The 18,047-nt window shown below is 45.3% G+C and overlaps 1 protein-coding gene across 4 annotated transcripts in view; it reads right to left on the reverse strand.

Moving 5' to 3' along the window:
* Positions 1-18,047, reverse strand: part of Cap2 (cyclase associated actin cytoskeleton regulatory protein 2) — a 149,220-nt gene that overhangs the window by 36,911 nt on the left and 94,262 nt on the right. For all 4 annotated transcript variants that reach the window (XM_006253754.4, XM_006253753.5, XM_039095302.2 and 1 more), the window contains 3 exon segments: positions 8,599-8,742; positions 8,193-8,278; positions 3,670-3,775 (listed from right to left, as the gene is read on the reverse strand). In XM_006253754.4, the coding sequence (XP_006253816.1) occupies positions 3,670-3,775; positions 8,193-8,278; positions 8,599-8,742 (336 nt within the window).

An 18,047-nucleotide genomic window follows, 5' to 3' on the forward strand; every position in this document is an offset into this window, starting at 1 on the left:
ATTCCAGTCTCATAGATGTCTGTGCACCACGTGAAGTGTGGTGTCTGAGGAGTCAGAAGAAGGGGGCAGAATCTTCTGGATCTGCAGTTATGGGCAGTTGTGAGCCATTCAAAGACAAGAAATTCCATGCCTTCTTAAAGGGCTTTAAGGAGGGTGTGCGGGGATGGGGTGAGTATTCTGTAGACTGATTAGAATTCTCCCATATCTGTTTTAAACAAAGGATTGTTTTGTTACACAGTCCTGGAGATGTGGGCGCTGGGAATTGAATCTTGGTCGCCTACAAGAACACTAACTACTCTTAATTACTGACCAATCTCTCTAACCTTATAATGTACTTTTTAATGGATTCTCCTTCAAATTGTAGACAAGGAGGGTAAAAATCAGGAAAAACCGTGGGTCTGTGCATAAGTCTTGACCGCTTTTCAAAAGACTGTACACTTTGCTATTGTAACTACTTCATAGTTTTAGTTTTGGGTCACAATTATCATTTCCTTGTCTGATTGAGGAAGTAGCATAGGGCTGGGGGGGGCGTGGCTGGTACTAGAGAGTGTGGAAAGCAGACACGTGCGCTTACCTGTTTCCAATAGAATTTCCCCAAGACTTAAACCACGTGCTCAATAAACAATGGCTGTTACTAATACAGCAGTCTGTGAGGCCCAATTTGCTCTAGGGAATCGCTTATATTTCGTGTAAATATATAACACGGGTTTTAATGTCCTTGCTTTTGAAAATGTGGGAGGTGGTGTATTTGTAGATTGTGAAATTGACTTTGTGAGTTTCAGTGAGAGTTTTACCAAAAGTGGCGTAAAGGAAGAGCTATCTGACTATGACCCAGATGAAAAGGAAAAACAAAGTTTGTGAGACTTGGTTGTAGGCTCGCAGTGCACGTCTATGAAATATATAGTTACTGGCACAAAGAGAATATTCTCCTCTGCCCCTTGACATGAGGGAATGAGTCCGGGCTTCATACACACTAGGCTAGCATTCTTCCACCCAGCTGCACCTCCGGGTTCTAGAAGCACTTACTTTTTAGTGAACACGATAAAGCGAGTGTTCACTCTAGAACAAAGAAACGTACTATTTTTCTATCATTAATATCTTTTCTGTCATTAATAATCAGATCTTCCTTTTTATATTCAGAGAAATGACTGACTAGCTTTCTATGTGGTGGTAAGGGTATTCGAACTCTTTAAAAGAAGTTTTCTTTTAATCCATATTTTTTTTTTTTTGTTGAGTCTCATTTGAGAATTAGCATCTGTTGACATTGTTTTCCACAAGTGAATGGTCATCTCTCTTACATTAGTCTGTCAGAAAACAATAATGGACCCGAGGACTCCTAACCCTTGTCTTATCGGTCTCTAATGGTGGCTTATCCCTACGGCCAAGATGTGACGCTTGCCCTTATGACACACAGATTTGTAACAAAACAGTCCTTCATTTGAAACAGATGTGGAAGAATTCTAATCAGTCGGCCATACATTCACCACACACACACACACACACACACACACACACACACACACACACACACAAAAAAATCTTTTTTTTTTTTTTTTGGTTCTTTTTTTCGGAGCTGGGGACCGAACCCAGGGCCTTGCGCTTCCTAGGCAAGCGCTCTACCACTGAGCTAAATCCCCAACCCCACACACACACACACAATCTTAAAACCGTTTAGAAATTCATGAAATGTTGTGTCTACATCATTATGCTGTGTTGAGGGGGGAAGCGAGGTAGAAAATATAAAGGAATGTCGGATTGGAGGGGGTCATTGCTAATCTTTTGTCCCTGCTGGGAAACACTTGGAGGAACCCCACACTCTGCTCAAAACTCAAAAAACACTATCACCCCAGCGCTTGCCGAGCGCCTCGTGCTGGGACACAGCAGCCAGGGGGACTCTGACCTTTGGATGGAATTCACAAATGTCTCACTCCCAGTTAAACTGTTGGCTGTTTAAATGTAATATTCATCTTTAACGGGAAGGGACTTTTCCACCAGAAGCAAGTACAGAGGCTCCAGGAGGTAAGGAAGGCCCCAAGAGTCCCAGTATACACACTATGTATATTTGATACCATTAGCTGAGCATGGACACTGATCTCTAAGTCAGCAACTTGGCAGACGCAGAGGAGTTTTTCTCAGTGCACGAGAACACAGAAACTACAAGGGCACCAGCTAAGGAACACTCAGGAGACAAGCACAGAGGAGAGCCACCACCCTGCGGAGCTGGTGAAGGGCAACAGACGTTTTGCAAAGTTGTGATGTTTGAGTTGAGGAGAGGGGAAAATGTGGGGTACCTACCTCTGGGAAACTAAGGTTATGAGCCCAGTATCCATCCCAGGACATTGCAACGGAGGCAAAGTGATCTGTGTACATCAAATTCAGAAACAGCCATTTCTTTTGGCTTTTTATCTAAGCCAGTGGTCCTCAGCCTTCCTAATGCTGCAACCCCTTGGTACAGTCCTTCATATAGTGATGACCCCAACCTTGAAGTTATTTTTGTTGCTACTTCATAACTGTAATTTTGCTACTGCTATGAATTATAGTGTATCTGATATGCAGACGGTCTTAAGCCACCCCTGTGTAAGGGTTATTTAACCTCCAGCCCTGGGGGTCGTGAACCACAGGTTGAGAACCACAGGTCTAAGTGTTGCCCGTGCTCACGTAGCCATTAACTGCTGCAATGTTCAGTGAGTCAGGAAGGCGCTGAGACAAGGCTGGGGAGGAGGTCAGGACCACTGTGGTTCCCCATGTGGAAATTACAATGGGAACACATAGGCTTACTCCACTGCTTAAGGCACAGCCAAACTGCTAGGATTGGGCTGGATTTGTGGCTTGGTTGGTGCGATGTGTGTCCAGCACGCGTGAGACCCTGAGCTCGGTTCTCAGCACTTGGTGAGGAGAGGCAGGTAAAAGCCTAAGGCTATCTCGGGTTACCCAGGCCAGCCTCGAGGTAGGAGGCACTGTCTCAACCCTCCCCCAGCCAAAAGCAAACAGAGCAAACCCAAACAAGTCTAACACACTGAGGTAAGATTGCTCCTTAAACTTTGCAATATCAAAAAGAAATATTTGAACTTTTAGTTGACATTTTATCTACAGCTGTACCGAAAAGTTTGTGCTGCCTTTAACTCTCATCCCTGGACGCCATCTTGGTGCCCGTGAACCCTTGCACTTGAGTTGAGCCCTCTATGGTAAGCAGTGGGCTGTTGTCCATCACCACCCAGGCAAATCTTAACGGCTGTGGGACCCGCCGTGATAGTTTTCCATTCGTTCTCTTATGAATATACATTAATTATATAAAACCATAGGTTTCGTTATGACATTTTCCTAAGTATGGATGTTTATCTTATAACTTGAAAGCAGGAGAGAGTGGTATTTCTGGGGCTGGCTTATTTCCCTTAAGACGGTGACCTGTGGTTCCATCTATTTTCTCCCTTCAGATGACATGACCTTGCTCTTTATGGCGTCCTTACCCTAGGCATCTGTCACTTCCTTTCCACATGCTCTGCAGTTAGTTAACAGCGCCTCCTAAAGGAAATGCTGCTTCTGCAAGGCTTTTGTCCCATCGTGAGGTAAATTCTAAGGCTTAAGACTGTTAGGCCACATGGGATGCACGTCTTCACAAGTGTTTTCATGGGCCTTGGATACGCGGGTCAGAGAGGGCTTGGGACTTACAGTTTTACTCCAAGTGAGGCCTGTGGTGTGGTGCTCCTTGATGTAGGCTTGCAGTTCGCTCCAGATCTTGAGATAGGACCTCACCCAATCCACGTGGCGCAGATCGCTTTGTTACAAGAGAGTGGACAAGAGCAGGATTAGCATCGAAACTGCGGTTTTACACTTCGTTATTGAGTAGCCAGAGCTCCGGAGGAGTCCAGAGCAATTGTCCTGGAGCCAAAGGAGAACACTGAGAATGTGGGTACCTCTGAGTGCTCTGGAGGGGGGAGGGAAGAGGGAGGATGATGAATGGCCCGTACTCCCAGCTTTGGGTATGGACAGACACAGACACAGAGAAGGGGAGCTGTCCACATGGAGCTGACAGAGGGGAGTGTGTCATTTCTAATGGAGGTGACTATGGAGAGCAGACCATTCCTTCTGACCTCCTTCTCATACAAAATAAATAACAGCACGCCATTCTAGGAGTGAGAACTGCATTAAAAAGACAAAGAGGGAATGAAATAGTTCAGCTTGCTTTCTAGTAATCTGCAGGTATTCAGGTTTAGAAGTATGGTTGGCCAGAGTCCTCTACTCATGGGGACGGCCATGAATGATGGGGAAGTTGGTATTGTAAGAAAAATGCTTTCTTATTAGCAGGCAAGACCCTGTAATTCTAAGGTGATGCTCGATGAGGTACCTTAATCAGATGCTCTGTGTGAGCAACGTGGACTCTGATCAGATTTTGTTTTATTGACTGGAAGGTGAAAGGCTTTCTTTTTTTTTTCTTTTTTTTTTTTTTCCGGAGCTGGGGACCGAACCCAGGGCCTTGCACTTCCTAGGTAAGCGCTCTACCACTGAGCTAAATCCCCAGCCCCAGTGAAAGGCTTTCTTAGCAGGGCTAACACTTGCAATTGTGAGAGATGTGAGAACAGGCAAATGGCGGGGACTCTTTCCTAAAATATATTATTATTAATCCTTTGAGGATTTCATATTTAATTACATTTCATTCCCCCTTGTTGCATTTCTTTGGCCAATTTCTGCCCCATCCCCCCATTTTTCCTTTCCCCATTTTGAAGGAAGCAGTAGTAGTCAGAAAACGGGAAAACACTGAGTTTTAAGTTGACCAAAGCCCGATAATCTACTTAGGCCACTAACGGAAGAGACCCACAGCGGGAGAGTTGTGTTATTGAGCCTCTTGACAACTGTGGCTTTCCTTGAAATGTTCTGAGTATCAGTGCCATGCCCAGAGCCCCCTGTCGTAAGCCGTGCCCAGGCCACGGGGTAAGTGAACAGGGAGACAGCCATGGTTTGGCTGGGGCATGTCTCTCAGAGTCAGATGTTTGCAGACTTGGTCCCAAGCCCCTGTCGTTGTTTTGGGAGGTTGTGCAACCTTTGAGAGGTGGAGCCTTTTTGTAGGATGTGGTCATTGTACGGTGGGCCTTTCACTGTATAACCTAGCCCCACTTCCTGTCTCATTTCTGTGTTCTGCGCTGGCCGGATGTGAGCAATCTCTCACTGCCTCAGCTGCCAAGCTCCCTATGGCCATGCCTTCCCAGCCATGGTGCCGTATTCCCTGAGTCAGGAGGTAAAATAAACTCTCCTGTCTGAGGTTCTACCTCTGTCGATCTTTGACCTATCGGTGAGGAAGGGACTCATGTAGGGGTTGGACTCCTGATCACTGTTGTCTTCTACGGTTTCGGATTTGTTGTCTCTAGGACTGGAATCTGGGAGGCTCTGCTTCATTCTCATAATTAAAACCCCTAAGTGAGTGTCGCTTCCTACATCGGCCTCATTCATGCCTTGTTCCGTAGGGTTTTGTGAGGCTCTCAGCACGCACCCTGGACACAGGAAAGCAGTGTACACATCAGCCATCTGAGGGGGGGGGGGACTCACTTCAAAATAAATTTGTGCTTGTGTTTACATACATGCTCTATGCAGATGTGTCTCATCTGTGTATGTGTGTGCACAGCAATTCACACACACAATCTGAGATATCAGATTGTACATATGACATAGCTTCTACTGAAAATTCTAGCAACTGATGAGGGCCAGTTCTGTATGGGCAAATGTGGTTTTTCTTTTAACCACTGAATTATTTTGACCTGGAGAAAGATCCAGAAAAAAAAACTGTAGGAAGGAATAATTGCATGAGGAATTCTACCAACCAACCCAAACCAGATCTATACATGTAAATGTGTTTTTCTCTTAATCACTGCAGTATTATTTTGTCTTAAAGAAAGTTCCAGAAAAAAGAAAAGCTAAAGGAAAGAATAACTACATGGTGTCCTTTACCTGATGTTATTCTCTAGGAGAATGGCTGAACAGGATCCACACAGATGGGAACTGAGGACCTCCCTCCATTTTCATTGACTCTGGGAGCTGTGAGGCCATACCTTGGGCAGAGCTGAGACAACCAGCTCCCTTGGTGGATATAGAAAAGGGAGCCAGAGCCATCAAGGCTAGCTGTCTGGGAAGCCCAGGAGCAGAGGCCCTGGCCCACAGCCCCTCTGTCCCAACCACAGGCTGACTGTCTTTCAGCTCTTTCTCCTACATATCTGCTACATGGGTAACACAGAGGAGGCCCTGTGGGGAGCTTGGGGGACCAACCCATGGATGTTGGGGTGTGAGGCTCCCTACAGTCATTAGTTCACCAGAATAAGGTGTTCAAGGTGGTTGGGGACCCGGGTGAACCCATCCACACCTCTGGTGACATTTCTCTGGCTTATTCTATCTGTTTTAGGCACTCTGCTGATGCAATGCATGGTGACACCAACTGGTGTTTTCTAGTTGACATTAATAATAGCTGAGATCAAGCAGGGGCTGAGTTGGGACGCTTGGCACAATCTTGTCATTTACAGCTACGAAAGGAGGCTGAGGCTGGAGGATCACTCTGATGACCTGCCCAGACTGCAGAGTGAGTGCAAGGCTAGCCTGGGCAACTTGGTGAGAAGGTCTCGAAAGGAAGGAAAGTGAAGGCTAGAGGTGGAGTTTTGTGGGAATGTGCTTGTCTAGCGCACGGGAGGTCCCGAGTCCAACTCCCAGCTCTGTAGCAAACAACCTCGAAGCAGGCAGAGGCTGCACTCGCTCTGTATAGATGCAGGGAAGAGGGAAAGCTCAAACCCTCTGGTGACGACACCACCTCGGGATGGTGAAGAGACAAGGGGCAACAATAGGTGGGTATAGGTTTCCTCAGGGAGGGAGGTGGAAATGTTGTAAAATTAATTGTTGGGCTAAATACGTGTAGATAACTTATATTACAATTCCCTACACCTCACATATGATCTCTATCTATCTCTGCCTATCTATCTATCTATCTATCTATCTATCTATCTATCTATCTATCTATCGTCTGTCTATCTATCTATCTACCTACCTACCTATCTATTTATACATTGACTAAATATTGAATTAACAAATAGCTTGGTGTGTGTCCACCAGGAATCTGAGTCCCCTCTCCATGTAACTTTCCCCACAAAAGTAGGATTTTAAAACTTATTTTTTTTTAAAAAAATGTATTAAAAAATGAAGAGTTTTTATTCATGCGTGTGCATGTGTCCCCCTGTGTGAGTATGTGTGTGTGGGGGGGGGCTGTAGGTGTCTGCAGAGGACAGATGAGGATATTGGCTCCCCTCGAGCTGAACCCCTCGAGCTGAAGTGTTGTGGTTTACACAGTGCACTCCAAGTCTGGCCCTCTGGACGAGCAGAAACCGCTCGTGACCACTGAGCAATGTCTCCACTCCCTTATTTGGTTGTTGTACTGCATTTATTAGTTTAATGTGTGTGTGTGTGTGTGTGTGTGTGTGTGTGTGTCAGCATGTACTCTGAGGTGTGCAGGTGGGAAGTCCCAGGACACCTGTGGGAGCGGATCCTCTCCTCGACTGTGCGAGCTGAAGGGAATCTAACCAGGCCATCGATGGTGGCAAGAAGCCTGCTGAGCCCTCTCAACAGCCTTTTTTTTATTATTTCAAGACAAGGTCTCATGGTCTCCTGTGGCCCAGGTCAGATCTTATATTTTCTTTTTTTTATGATTTATTTATTTTTATTTATATGAGTACACTGCAGCTGTCTTCAGACATATACTAGAAGAGGGCATCGGATCCCATTAAAGATGGTTGTGAGGGGCTGGGGATTTAGCTCAGTGGTAGAGCGCTTGCCTAGGAAGCGCAAGGCCCTGGGTTCGGTCCCCAGCTCCGAAAAAAAAAAGAACCAAAAAAAAAAAAAAAAAAAAAGATGGTTGTGAGCCACCATGTGGTTGCTGGGATTTGAACTCAGGACCTTTGGAAGAGCAGTCAGCGCTCTTAACCACTGAGCCATCTCTCCAGCCCGATCTTACATTTTCTATGGAGCAAAAATGATCTTGAATCACTGCGCCTTCTCTCCCTGACTTCCGAGAGCCGGGTCACAGGTTCCCAGCTCCAAGATGGGGTTTTAATCTCCAGGTTACTTGGTGAGCCAGTGAAGAGTCTAGTGACTGAGCCTTTTACTCTCTAGGAGCTAACGTCTGATGAGCGTCTGAAAACCCAGCCGGGAGAGGAAATACACACCTGTGCTTGTAGTCCCTCAGGACCCTGTTAGTGTAAAAGGTGGCGGCGTCGTTCATCTCCTTGACATATGGACCAGGTTTGGGAGACTGAGAAAACAGGACCAGCACCCAAGCATAGGAGGAAAAAAAAATAAGGATAAGAAAGAGAACACCTCAAAGAAGCTGAAGAAAAGCAAAGGAGGGTGGGTGAGAGCTGGAGGCAGTGGGTGTTTGGTAAAAGCTGAAGAAACACTTTCCCGTCTCAGAACAGAAAGCATGGGACTTACAGAGGGTAAGAGAAAGCGGAAGCATCCACCCCAGAAGGAGCCTTCCTTCCTTCAGGGGACCACACTATGGGAGGAGGAGCGTGAAGGTGGCCCTGGAAGTCCCTAAAAATGTGGGGAGGGTGTAGCGTGGCCTTAACTCACCACGGCTATCCACCCCAGGGCGGCGATGCTCTCGCTGACTGCCGAGAGGTGGTTGAACATGTCGCTCCCCCGGTTTCTCTCGCGGAATGTCTGTATTTCTTGAATCTTCTCCGATATGGGTTTCAGAAGGACAGCAACTTCATTCTGCAGGCAAACGTTGGATTGGTTACTGTGGACAAACAGAAGCCTCTGGGCACACTGGCCTGAGAGGACCACCCAGGGATTGCCGTGGCTCGGGGGTCTGAAAGGAACAAGTGACCATTTTACAGGCTGGTTTTCTTGTTACATCAATGAAACATTTCCTTTCTTTCCTCTGTCTTTTCCTTTCTCTTGCTCTTTTTTTTGTTTTTATTCATCCCCCATTCTTTGTCTCCCCCTTCACTCTCTTGTTCTTTCTTTCTTGGAACAATTAGGGATTACACTTAAGCAAATACTCATGTGTTAAAAGTAATTTTAATTTTCCTACTGGTAATTGTAGTCTCGTGGGATTACTGCCTCAGTCTCTAACCTACAGCCTAGTCCTAGAAGCTTCTAGCCTTCGTATGATCCTATCTAGGTGTAGAATGTTTTCAGTCTCTGAGATTTACTGCTGAATAAGCTCACCCTTCCTAGTTCTCTCTGAACTCTGGCTGGCTGGTTCAAATCAGCTGTTCTGGCTCAAACTCCTCTCCAGGCTGACTGATCCAATCTGCCTTCTCTTGGCTTCTGACTGAATTGCTCTGCTTGGCCTCATGCTAATTTTGGCAATATGTTCTAATCTTCTGACTCTGTCTACCTTCTCTTCAACACAGAGTCTCTGTAAAACTGCCTCCTCTCCTCCCCCTCCCCTCTCTCCCCCTCTCCCCGCTACCCCTGCCTACTACTGCTGCTCTCTTTTAAGTAGCTTCCCTTTTCTTTTCTCTTTCCCTGAGAGTTGGGTGTATCTTATTCTGTCAAATCTTTTTCTGATTCATCACTTTGTCTGCCACTCAACTAGGTACGACTTTCAAGCCTGTTCCTTCTACAAACTTTACCTTCATCGTTTTGGATAAAGGTATGTATTAAGGGGGCTGTCTGTATTCCAGTAAGAGGGATTAAAGGTGTGTGCTAAGGGTGAGCTGCACCACAAGGAGAATCAGGTTTTCCCAGTAAGCAGCATAATCTTGGGGTTCACGGTGTGGTCAAATATCCTGCAACACTAGCGAGCCCAGCCTCAGACCTATTGCTATGTTGATCAAGACAGTCTTCTGGATCTCTGGGTACTACTGTTGAGGGTTCAACCAACTATGGACTGAAAACACCACAATAAACAGTTTGGATGACAGAAAGACCTGGATTAAAGCAAGAATAGCAGTAGCAGCAATAACGACCAACTGGACATGGTGGCTCAATCTCCTAACCCCAGCCTTTGGGAGGCTGAGGCAGGAGGTTTTCTGAGAACCTGCGCTACCAAGTGAGACCCGGACTCGAAGTAACAATAAAGGCAGACATGGTGTGGTAGCCCACACCTCTAAGCCCAGGTGATGAGGAGGTACAGAGTTGGAGTCTGTGTGAGTGCCTGGAGGAGCAAATAGCAAAGGTCCTGCTTTTCAGGGGCAGTTGAAACGCTCCCGGCAGAATTTTACTCAATCTTGTTTGCAGGATGGAAAAGGAAAAGTTTCTTACAGTTCTCTCTTCCTTCCTTCTTTCCTTTCTCTCTCTTTCCTTCCTTCCTTCCTCCCTTCCTTCCTTCCTTTCTCTTTCTTTTTCTTTCTTTTCTTTCTTTCTCTTCCTTCCTTCCTTCCTCCCCCTCTCTTCCTTCCTTTCTTCCTTCCTTTCTTTCTTTCTTTCTTTCTTTCTTTCTCTCTTAACTCTTTCTTTTTTTCAAGCAACATTTCAGAGCAATGGTTTCAAACCAGACAAAACACTAGCACCATCCTTCCTTGTCCCAGTGACACCAAACTCACTCACCTGGCCTTGGGGAGGCCTGGGCAAGAGTAGGAAAACTGGGTAATAGGTGATCACATCTCTGCTGCAGAGATGTGTCACGTGTCAAAGCACAGTCCTTTCTGACAGGGACAGCCACTGGGGATGAAATTATGTTCAGCCACAGCGGCTCCCGCGGTCTACTTCTGATTCTAAACCCCTTGCTATGTCTTCTAAGGGAGATGCCATATGTAGGGGCTTTGGAGTTAGAAAGACCTTGTTTCACATCTGCCCTCTGCCACTTAGCACCCATGGGGCCTTGAGCAAACCTCTTCAGCTGATCTTTGGTTTCATTTGGCACAAGTAAAAGGTAACAACTCCTCTAGCCTCGAGGTCGTAGGAGATGGTACGTTTTAAACCTCTGGCCCCTGGAAGGTTATGCAATAATTTTGAGAGTTGGTTATGACAGCCACACCAGCTTGCACCAGAGTTCTTAGTTATGTTTCTTGTTGCTGTGATTAAGTACTTGACAAGAAGCAACTTCAGAGAGGAATGCTCACTGGAACTACTTATGTAGACAAGACTCACCTCAAACTCATGGAAATTCTCCTGCCTCTGTCTCTCGATGACTGGGATTGTGGATGTGCACACTTGTCCCAGGTTTGGGACTTTAATCTTTAGAGAGCAAATATGTCTCTCCCCGGGGACTTTTCTCAGTCCAGATTCAATTACCAGATCAAAGGGGGGCAATACTTGTTTTTCCCAAAGGCCAGCGATCTTCACTTGGGACAAAGCCATACGAAAGCCTTTTTAGTTCCCAGCACTTGGCCAAATCACACTATGCTTGATGAGATGACATCTCTGAGAAAGGCCAGGATATCTAAGTTGCTGGTGGGATCTGGCCTCTTGCTCCAAGAAGAGAAAGGGCCAGGACTGTATATTTCCAACACGGGAGAGATTTATTAAGACCAACTTTGTTTATCTCTAACATCCCGAGAACAAGCTCTGAAGTCTGAGGAGATGCAGAATTCTGGAAGGAATTCATATTGGTTATCTGATGAGACCATCATAAATATCAAGAAAGTTGCCTTTTGCCTTAATTTGGCAACCGTGTGAAGAATTTTCATCAGTTAAAAGGAAAAAAAAAGCCGAGAGAAGAAAGAACAACTCCTGTTTCTACCAATGCTAACAAACACTTGAGCCTTCCTTCTGTGCCAATAGATTTGAGTGTGCCGTAAAGTGGTTTATTACCCCCGGTTCATCCTGAACTTCCACAGCTGGACGACGGAATACCGGAGCGAACAGCATGATTTCCACCAAAGCTTAGTGTGCCGATGTTGGTGGAAAGACTGTGTGGCAGGACCTTCCACATCCTACTTGCTTAAGCCTTAGGCATCTGTTAGGAATACTCCATAAATACAGGTTGGATTGCATTGATGTCAGTTAAGCTTGCAAAAGTGCTTCTCACTAGAGAGAGGAATTGTGTGCATGCATGTGTGCATGTGTGTATACTGATAGGAATTGAACCCGGAGCCTTGCACACACTAGGCAAGCAGTCTACCACCTGAGCTGAATCTTCAGTAAGGAATGATTTAAAAGGCATCTTATATTATTATTATTATTATTATTATTATTATTATTATTATTATTATTATTATGTTTGTATATGCATGTTGGTATGTATGTATATGCATGTTGGAGAATGTGTGGGAATGCGTGTATAGGCACATGTGTGTGTGCAAGTATGGAGGCCTGGAATCGCGGTATCTCCCTCAATTACATCCCCAACTTTATTTTATTAACACAGGATCTCTCACGAAACTCAGAGCTCACCAGTTCTGACCAGGGTAGCCCTGACTTGTCCCAGAACTCCTGGTCTTGGCTTTGTGAGTGTTGAGACCACAGGCAGTCATGAAGCCTACCCAGATTTTGATGTGGGTCCTGGGGATCCAAACTCTGGTCCTCATCCTTGCCTGGCAAGTGGGCAAGTGCTTTATCCTCTGAGCCACCGTCTGAGCCCTGTGTCCTGGTTTTTTGTGTATCTGCTTTTCTTAGAGTATAATGGTGGAGGTCTCAAGACACAGCTGTAGGGTTTGGAGAGAGGACTCTGTAAAGTGCCGCCCAGGCTTGGGGCCTGATGGACAGGCTCTTCAGCGTCCATATCTTTAACAAGCCGTGTGTGGCTGCACCTGCCTGGAACTGCAGTGTTGGGAGGCAGCAGGAAGAGAATGGAAAAGAGAGAGTGGTGCCTAGCCATTGACTAACTGGTCTTAGCAATCAGTGAACTCCAGGTCCACTGAGAGACCTTGCCTCACACAACAAGTAACCAAGGAAGACAGTCTTCATTACACACACGCTCCCATACATGTGTATACACACACATTCTCTCTCTCACACACATTCTCTCTCTCTCTCTCTCTCTCTCTCTCTCTCTCTCTCTCTCTCTCTCATAGCAGCTAGTGTATTTCAGAATGACTTCAATTTTTTTTCTCAAAACACAAAACAAAACAACCAAACCTTTGGTTTCAGTCTTCTAAGACAATTTCTCGAAAGGAAATACATTTTCAAGCTGTGAAGACAAGCGCCCAAATCTTTTCTGTCCCACATATCTGTGGAGGAGACAGCCACACATGGTCCTACGGAAAGGGAGGAGGCAGGTCGTGTTTTCAGCAAACGCTTCCAACGCTTGTCCTAGCAGGACTGTGCTTGGGAGAGCAGCTCCGGGCTGTGTCTTTACGGCCCTCGCAACGACTCTGAACTTGAAGAACTGAGCTCCGCTATCAGCTCTATCTGCATTTAACTCCAGAAGGAACTGGATTGTTTTGCAGAAAGTCAAATGGAAGAGTTTCATCTGCAAGCATAGGAGAAACGTTACCCAAAAAGGCAAAGCGGGTTCTCTCTCAGGCAGATCAGAGATGCTACAGAGCACAGAGCAGCAATGGCACTGGCCAGTTATTTCCAGAATCGGGTTCTTTAAAAAAAAATTAAAATTGCATTTTTTTTTTTTTTTTTGGTTCTTTTTTTGGAGCTGGGGACCGAACCCAGGGCCTTGCGCTTCCTAGGTAAGCGCTCTACCACTGAGCTAAATCCCCAGCCCGCATTTTTTTTATATACTAAGTTTGTGCTAACTTCAAAAGACAGCTTGTGGGAGTTGATGATCTCCCTCCACTGGAGACCAAATGTAGGCCATCAGTTTTGGCCTTCAGAACACAGGGTTATTTTAAAAAATTATTTATCTTTTATTTTTAATGTATGTGTGTGAGGTTATGTGTGGCCCATGTACATGCAGAATTCTGCAGGGCAGAAGAGGGCATCAGACTCTGGAACTGGAGTTACAGACAGTTATGGGCCGCCATGTAGATGCTGAGAACTGAACCCAGGTCCTCTGGAAGAGCAGCCAGTGTTCTTAAGCATCTCTCCAGACCAGAGAATGCAGGGTTCATGTGTATAGTTTTATGTCAACTAGAAAATGGTTAGTTCATCCTGTAAAAAGATTTCTTTTTCTAATTATGAAATTAATATTTGATCATCGGAATAACTGGGAAATATGAATGACAAACAGAAATATAGAACGTTCTAATTCCACCACGGAGAAAATCTCTGTATGTGGAAGCATTATACATGTGTTCAAAAATAAAAAATTATTGTCTTTAAAACAATGGCTGCTCCTCTTGATAGGAATCCTTGCCCTGGAGAATAAGGAATGTCTCCACACCATGTACACGATGGCACCACTAACTGCTTTTAGGGGTTGTAGAAACAAGACAAAATAAAAAACCAAGAAGTTGGGGGGTGGTTGTATTGCAAAAACGTGGGGCGAGTTAAAGGAGTAAGACGGAGATGAGCTTATTTCATTGTATGCACGTATACAATTCTTGAGAAGAAAGAAAAAAAATTTTTTTTTTTGGTTCTTTTTTTTCGGAGCTGGGGACCGAACCCAGGGCCTTGCGCTTCCTAGGTAAGCGCTCTACCACTGAGCTAAATCCCCAGCCCCAAGAAAAAAATTTTTAAAAAGATTGTAAGAGCTGGAGGATCAGGGAGCTTGCTGTGAGATTGTCTCCTGGTAATGTCAGAAACTATACCCATAAAGTCTCACCCACGTGACCAAACATTGCACAAACATGAGCTGAGCATGGATGACACCAATGGACATGCCACACTGGACAGGGAAGCACCCTTGAGGCCTCACGCCTACTCGAAGGACTACAGGCAACTAAGGGAAGCTGGGAATGGAGGGATGGTTCTCCCCAGGGAAGGGAGGGGAGGTCTTCCCCAGGGAAGGGCAGAGCGATTCTTTGTCCAGTGTTAAGAGGTCAGCTCTGAAAACACACATACAAGTAACATTCTATGGACCGAATGGGTTATATTTATGAATATATTTATGAATATATATATAGGTATATACATATATGTATATGTATTCGATGATAGTGAAAAGTAGAGGCCATGAATTTGAAGGAGTGGGGGGCAGGGAAGGTAGTATTTAGGAGGGTTTGGCGGGAAGAAAGAAAAAGGAGAAATGTAATTTTATAATCTCAGAAAAATAAAAGAATGATTTTTAAGAGTTGAATTCAAACCATTCAATCAAACCAGCACACACATCAAAATCCCACCATGAATGCACTTTTAGTTAAATTGTATCGGGCAACTTTCTGTTGCTGTGACAAAATGCCTGAGGGGAAACAACTTAAAAAGAAGGAAGATTTCTTTGGCTCAGAGTTTCAGAGGTTTAAGTCCACGGCTAACTGACTCTACCACCTTCGATGCAAGTCAGAACTCCCCTGGGGAGGTTGGGCGGGAAGACATATCAGAACCAACACCTTAGGGTGCTGGGAAAATATTAATCCTGATAAATCACAAGAGAAAGACCCGTTTCGCATTTTTGATCCAAATTTGAAGCAAGCTTTAATTCAATACTGCCCAGGATGATGGACTCTGAGTGGGTTCTTTCATGGTTTCTCAGAAAACAAAGATGAGTCACATTTTGCAGAGGCTTAAGAAGGCAAAACCATAAGGCCATTGTATGTCCAATCAGGTTGACTCGGAGGCAAGCGGGCATCCTGACGTATTTCCTGCTTGAGTGCATCCTCTCTACGTGGGATCAAGTACGTCTGCACAGTCGGCTCAAATGAGCTCTTTAAGGGGAGTGCAAACATGAACAGTATCCTCCGGGGTTTCCGGAAGTATCTATGAGGGGCAGAGAGGCAGCGTCCCAGTACACTCTTCACCGGCATGCTCTCAATGGCCTACTTCCTGTGGCTACGCCCCGCTTCAGAAGGTTTCTATCACCTTTCTCACCTCCCTTAAGTACCACCAGCCAGGGATCAAGTGTTGAACACATGAATCCTTCGTGAGATATTCTAGAACAAGCTGTTGCACAGGTACTGGGAGAATTCCATCGTCTTTTAGAAATGACAAAGGTTTCAGACAAAGGCGGCACTGTTTCAGCTTAAGAATCGAAGCAAAATTCGGAGGCTGGGGACGTAGTTTGGTTGCCTGTAGGCATGTACCTGTGGGCATGGTGGCGGGGATCTGGAATCCCAATACTTGGGAGGAGGGAGGCAGGAAGAGGTAGGAGGATAAGGAGAGCTGGAGAGGCGGCTCATCGGTTAAGAGTGTATTCTGCTCTTGCAGAGGTCCCGAGTTCAGCTTCCAGCTCGCATGTCAAGTGTCCCACAACCTCCTATGACTCCTGGGAATCTGACATCTCCAGTGCCTACGGGCATCTACATTCAAAGGGGCTTGTGTAGCAAGCCCTTTATCCATTAAGCTACCTCCCCAAACCCATAGACCTTTAAATGATTGGATCCTACTGCATTTCAAACTCTAGGAAACTTATAGCAAGCAATATATATATATATATATATATATATATATATATATTTATATATATATATATATATTTTAGCAAACAGTACCAAGTATCAACCATTATTGTTTTGGCCTTTTATTAATATTTTGTTGTTATTTTCTGAGTAGCCCAACTGTACCTGATAGTACAATCGTCAAACAATAATACATTTCTTAGAATTTAAAAGATACGGGGTTGCATAAATATCTGTCGTAGGATTACTGAGCACTGAAGAGGGCCAACAGTGTGATTCTGCTCCTGGAGCTCAGTGAGCACGGCTATCGCCCGGGCTACGTCCCCAGCACTGCACAAGCAGGTGTGGTACACACTTTACAATCCTAGCACTGGGTAGGTGAAGGCAGAACCACAGGTTCAGGGTTATCATCGGCTACATGGTTGGAGGCCAGCCTGGGATACTTGAGCTCTTGTCTCAAAACAGCAAAAGAAAACCAAACCAAACCACTGAAGGATCCTAAAGACTTCCCCACTCGGGCAGTCTGTGCCAGTGGCCAAAAGGCTCTGTAGGGTCTGCCCGTCCTTCTGACTCAGAATGCTTTAACTTTTCCCTTTCAACACTAGCCTGAGCCTGAGTTCGAGGTCTAAGGCTTCTCTGTTCTTTCTCAATTGCTCCCTCCCTCTCTCCCTCCCTCATGGCTGACCTCCATGATGATTAACTCTAATGGCAGCCTTTCCCCCTTTCTTGCTGGCAGCTGCCAAGATTTCATTTCCCTACCCTGGGGTTTTTCTTTTCAACTCTATTCAGATTGTCCTCCAGCTTCTCTTTGAAAAACAAAAGGTTAGAGGTTTAAATTTGATGACTTAGCTTACTGGGCGCTGCTCTATGTAGTTGCATATCCTGATGCCTCGAGGGCTTTTCTGTGTGTGTGTGTGTGTGTGTGTGTGTGTGTGTGTGTGTGTGTGTGTGTATTTGTGTGTACCTACATGGGTCTATGTGTATGCACTATGTGTGTGCAGCCAGAGAGTGTTGGATCCTCTGGAGTTTGAGTTACAGACGGTTGTGAACAACCTGATGTGGTTGCTGAGAACTGAGCATTCTTACCTGCTGAGCCATCTCTCCAGCTCCCGGGGAGAAGCTTGTGAGACCCACACTCTTGTACCTAATTGTACCTAATTGTAATTCCAGGAAAGGCTTTAATGGTCCATTCTATTCATCAGCATATTGTATGTGGTTTATAAAACAACTTTCTTGGCCATCGAAAATAAAAAAGCACAGAGAATGATGGTGACGGGGTCACATGAGGTTGTCCCTCACTGGCTTTTGGAGAGAGCACCTGGAAATGAGAGGTCAGGAACCAGCAGCAAAGCACCATTTAGATACAAGACCTTGGGGCTGGCATTGAAGCTTGATGTCAACTTGTTGCATTTTTCTTACCACGATTGAGCTTTTGGTTACAAATTGGCATTTCCAATGTGAAATATTTTTCTATGAAAATGTTCTGCAATTTCTCTGTCAACCTTCTGAGGTTTGGTGGCTCATTACTGTCATCTCAATGCTTAGAAGACAGAGGCAGGAGGATCACAAGTTAAAGGATAGCCTTAGCTACATAGTGATTTCAGGGCTAGCCAGGGCTACTCAGTGGGTTCAAAGTCAGTCTAGGTACCTGAGACCCTGACTCAAAACACACAAAAACAAAAAACCAAAATGACTAAAAATGACCAACGGAACCAAACAAATTGAAGCCAATGACCAGAG

This window comes from Rattus norvegicus, chromosome 17 (assembly GCF_036323735.1).
Source record: "Rattus norvegicus strain BN/NHsdMcwi chromosome 17, GRCr8, whole genome shotgun sequence".
NCBI lineage: Eukaryota > Metazoa > Chordata > Mammalia > Rodentia > Muridae > Rattus > Rattus norvegicus.